This window comes from Aethalodelphis obliquidens, unplaced genomic scaffold (genome assembly GCF_003676395.1).
Source record: "Aethalodelphis obliquidens isolate GAN/ISIS:26980383/991018 unplaced genomic scaffold, ASM367639v1 scaffold974, whole genome shotgun sequence".
Lineage (NCBI taxonomy): Eukaryota > Metazoa > Chordata > Mammalia > Artiodactyla > Delphinidae > Aethalodelphis > Aethalodelphis obliquidens.
This window is the reverse complement of record NW_020838885.1, coordinates 3,872-8,593: the sequence shown is the minus strand read 5'-3', so window position 1 is coordinate 8,593 and position 4,722 is coordinate 3,872. Positions and strand designations below refer to the sequence as shown.

The window sequence follows — 4,722 nt, the reverse complement described above, 5'->3', positions numbered from 1 at the left end:
TGTGTGTGTGTGTGTGTGTGTGTGTGTGTGTGTGTGTGTGTCTATAAACTATGGGGTGCCTCTACAATCAGCACATTGATAGCTAGATGCTAACTGTAGAACAGATAAATCCAGCTCATATTTTAAGCAACAGTATGTTGGCTCAACATTAGTGCACTAGAATAAAATGGTTTATGGGAGAAAATGGTCTCTCAAGTATTCTAATGGAGTCAAGGATACATTGCTAATCCCACTTCACCTAACACCCAGCAGCCAGGTTTCCTGACTCATCATTGAAACACCCTAAATGATGACTAGGAGTAGAGTATGCTGTGCTCTGTGCAAATAGGAGTACGTGCAAAGCACAGAGCTACTACAGAGCAAGGAGCGATAAGTTCTGTTGTGGATTCAGAGGCAACCAGAGAAAGCATCACAGAAAGAAGTATCAAAACACAGATTGAGGAAGATAAATAAGACCTTAAGAGATGGACAAAGAAATGGTGTGAACTGATCTGTTTAATGGATGTTCATATGTATGAAGATTCTGTTTCTTTTTTTAACAGGCGTTGGGGTCGATGACATGTTTATCATGATTTCTGCCTGGCAGAAGACCAACCTCATGGATAGCATAAAAGAACGGATGTCCAATGTCTATTCAAAAGTGGCAGTGTCCATTACAATCACCACCATCACCAACATCCTGGCCTTCTATACAGGAATTATGACCTCTTTCAGGTCCGTACAATACTTCTGCATCTATACAGGAACAACCCTTCTCTTTTGTTATTTTTATAACATCACCTGTTTTGGAGCATTTATGGCCCTGGATGGTAATAGAGAAGTAGTTTGTCTATGCTGGTTGCAGAAACCAGAAACTCCTGACCAAAAATGTTCCTCGTTAAAAAAGCCCTGCGGCCTCCCATGTAATTCTCTCCGAGACAAACATAAAGCTGATATCCGCCCAATGAATTTGTTCTTTAGAGACTATTTTGGTCCTTTTCTCACAAGCACTGAGTCCAAGTTTTTGTAGTGCTTATATACATTTTGTACATCATAAGTAGTATATATGGGTGTTTCCAAGTGCAGAAAGGTTTAGACCTCTGAAATTTGGCAAGTGATGACTCCTACATCACACCGTATTTTAATGTAGAAGAAGAACATTTTTCAACTTATGGTCCCAGGGTTATGCTTATTGTTACTGAAGCTCTTGACTGTTGGGAAGGAGATGCTAGGCAAAAATTGGAAAAATGTCTTGTAGATTTTGAAAACAGTGACTATGTAGATTAAAATCTTACAGAGTTTTGATTACAAGAATATGTGAAATATATGGGGCTTCCCTGGTGGCTCAGTGGTTGAGAGTCCGCCTGCCGATGCAGGGGACACAGGTTCGTGCCCCAGTCCGGGAAGATCCCACATGCCGCGGAGTGGCTGGGCCCGTGAGCCATGGCTGCTGAGCCTGCGCGTCCAGAGCCTGTGCTCCGCAACGGGAGAGGCCCCAGCGGTGAGAGACCCGCGTACTGCAAAAAAAAAAAAAAAGAATATGTGAAATATATGGAAAACCACCATCACGATGTAAATGATAACTTTTGTAAAAAATATTCCCAATTTTGTAATAGATTCTCCGCTTTTTATGTATGATATTAACATTACATCATCACAGGAAATCATCTGTTCCCGGGCCTTCATTCAGACCATGGGTGTTTCTTCTTCAACCAATAAGAAGCTGATGTTACTCCAGTTCCGAGACATGGCCGAAAAGTGTGAAATTCCCCTAATGGTGTATAACCAGGCGTTCATATATTTTGATCAGTATTCTGCAATAGTAGAAAACACTGTTTGAAATGTAATTGTTGCCTCAACACCTATGTTCATTGTTTCCTTACTGTTAATCCCTCACCTGCTGTGTTCTTTGTGGGTAACTTTTGCTATCGCTTCTGTGATTTTGGGAGTAACGGGTTTCATGGCATTCTGGAACATCAATCTTGATTCCATATCCATGATTAATCTTGTCATTTGTATAGGGTTTTCTTTTGATTTTTCTGCCCACATTTCCTATGTATTTGTTTCCAGTTCAAAGCCCTCAGTAAACCAAAAAACCATCGAGGCATTGTATCTGCTAGGCTACCCTGTGTTGCAAAGTGCAATTTCAACAATAATAGGAGTGTGTGTCTTATCTGCAGCTAAAGCATACATCTTCAGGACATTTTTTAAGATTATGTTTCTTGTTATGGTATTTGGAGTTGCTCATGGCCTAATTTTCATTCCGGTATTCTTAACCTTTTTTTGAAAGTTTGACTAGTCACTAACCAATCACTAACCAATCACTAACCAATCACTAACTAGTCACTAACCAATCAAAGACCAGTTATAGAATTCCTGATTGCCCCAATCCAATCTGATAAAAATGTGCTATTAAGAATAGTCAATAAACTAAAAACAAAGGGATGTTTCCTTGGTGTGGAGATCCCATTTTAAAATGTTATTTAAAATATCCTGAGAAAAATTAATTAGTCTTACATTAAAATATCTTTGCTAAATTAGGAAGTGTTGTCATCTTTATTATGGTCTATACAATCAAGCATAAGTATAACTTTGCAGTTATTTTTTCCTTTTATTTCATCATTAGTAGTTTATGCCTGGAATTCAGATATTTTATGTATTATGCTATAAATGGAATATTATTTTCATTGTACTTCCCATATGCATTATTATGTAAAAGTGCAACTGATTATTATTTATTCTCCTAGTCTGGGGTTTTTCTATGCATGTTCTTAGTGCTGTATTTTGCTGAACTGAAGTTTTTAAGTTTTGGAATCCAATTTATCATTTTTTTAATGGTTAGTGTTTTCTGTGTCCTCTCTAAGAAATTTTTGCCTAATCCAAGATTACAAAAAATTCATCTATGTTTTCTTCTCAAAGCTAGTAGTTTTATTTTTACATTTAGGTCTATAATTCATAGACCCATGTTTGTTGGGAAGTATGGATAGAGGTTCATTGTCTTCCCATTATAGTTATCCAGTTGTCCCAGCAGCATTAGTGAAAAGACTGTCCTTTCACCATAGGGATTAATTTGGCACCTCTGTCAGAGAATCAATTGACAGTTTAAGTGTGGCTCTATTTTTGTGCATTGATCTGTTTTTCTGTCATACCACACTGCATTGATTACTGAAGCTTTCTATTAATTATTGAAATTAGGTAAGGTATCCAACATTTTTCCTCTTTTCCAAATTGTTTTGGCTACTCTAGTCTCTTTGCATTTAGATACTAATTTTAGAATCATTTGTCAATTCATCAAAAAAAATCTGGGATTTTTGATTGGGATCGTGATTGGGTTATGGTGAATCTACAGATCAATTTGGGGAAAATAGATATCTTAGCAGTATGGAATCTTCCAATCTGTGAGCATGGTTTATCTCTCCATTTTTTATATCTTCTTTAATTTCTCTCAGGCATGTCTTATAGATTTACATGGATTTACTTCTAAGAACATTAATTTATTATATCATTGTAAATATTTTAAATCCCCTTTCCATTTTTTTTACTAGTACATAAAAATAAAATTGGTTTTGGTATACCTACCTTATACTCTGTAATCTTTTTAGGTTCATTTATTAGTTCATGTAGAGTTTTTTAGTTTCTCTAATAGTTTTTATCTATGCAATTATGTAAAGGTCACATAAAGACAATTCTGTTTCTCCCTACATAAACTTTATCTTGTACTTATCTTATTGCACTGTCTTAAAATGTCCAGTAAAATGTGGGAAAATGTACTGAAAGCAGACATCATTGCCTTGTTCTCAACTTTGTAAGGAACGTGGTCAATATCTCAGGCAGTATGATTATTACCTGGAAGTTTTTCATAGCCATCTTCTGTCAGATTGTGGAAGCTCTTTTCTACATATAGTTTTCTGGGATGTTTTAACATGAATGGGTATTAAATTTTGTCAAATAATTTCTGTCCATTGACTGAGATTATCATGTCTATTTTTCTATCTTAATCTGTGAATGTGACAATTTATATTGAGTGATTTTTTTAATATTATACCAACCTTGCCTTCCTAGGATGACTCACACTTAGTCGTGGCATGTTATTATTTTCATATATTGCTGTCTTTGTTTTGTTAATATTTTGTCAATGGTATATGTTCCTGTGTTCGTGAGGCATATTGGTCTACAATTCCCTTTTTTGTGATGCCTTTCTCAGGTCTTTATATCAGGGTTATGCTGCCCTCAGGAAACAAGCCAGTAAATATATATTCCTCCTCTTCTATTTTCTGAAATATATGATGTATGGTTGATATAATTCTTTCATTTCTTACTTAAATGTTCAGTAGAATTCACCAGTGAAGTCTTCTGGGCATGGAGCTTTTCTGGGAAGGATTTTTATTTCAGATTCACTTTCTTTAACAAATAGAAGGACATTCAGATGTTCTTTTTCTTCTAGGGTCAATGTTGGTATGTTTGGTTTTATAAGGAATTTGCCCATTTTGCTAATTGGCTAATTGATTATTTTCTTACCATTTTAATGTCTAGTGATGTCCCATGTACAGTTCTTGATATTGGTAATTTGTATTATGTACCTTATATTTCTTGATCAAGGGATTATCAATTTTATTCAATTTTTCCAAGAACCAGCCTTTGGCTTTATTGATTTCTTTTATTTCTCTATTTGCTACTTGATTGCTACACTCTTTATTCATTCTTTGAGTTTAACTTTCTCTTCATTTTCTAGCTTTTTAAGGT

General features: G+C 35.5%; 2 protein-coding genes across 2 annotated transcripts; both read left to right on the top strand.

Annotated features, from left to right (window-relative positions):
• Nucleotides 1-498: 498 nt before the first annotated feature.
• Nucleotides 499-1,284, top strand: LOC113616939 (patched domain-containing protein 3-like). Its single transcript, XM_027100297.1, is given in 2 exon segments — nucleotides 499-998; nucleotides 1,001-1,284. Coding segments are annotated over 2 exon segments (780 nt in total). The 5' UTR covers nucleotides 499-502.
• LOC113616938 (patched domain-containing protein 3-like) lies at nucleotides 1,193-2,286 on the top strand. The gene is given in 2 exon segments (XM_027100296.1): nucleotides 1,193-1,288; nucleotides 1,514-2,286. A coding segment is annotated over 1 exon segment (711 nt). The 5' UTR covers nucleotides 1,193-1,288; nucleotides 1,514-1,555; the 3' UTR covers nucleotides 2,267-2,286.
• Nucleotides 2,287-4,722: the final 2,436 nt, after the last annotated feature.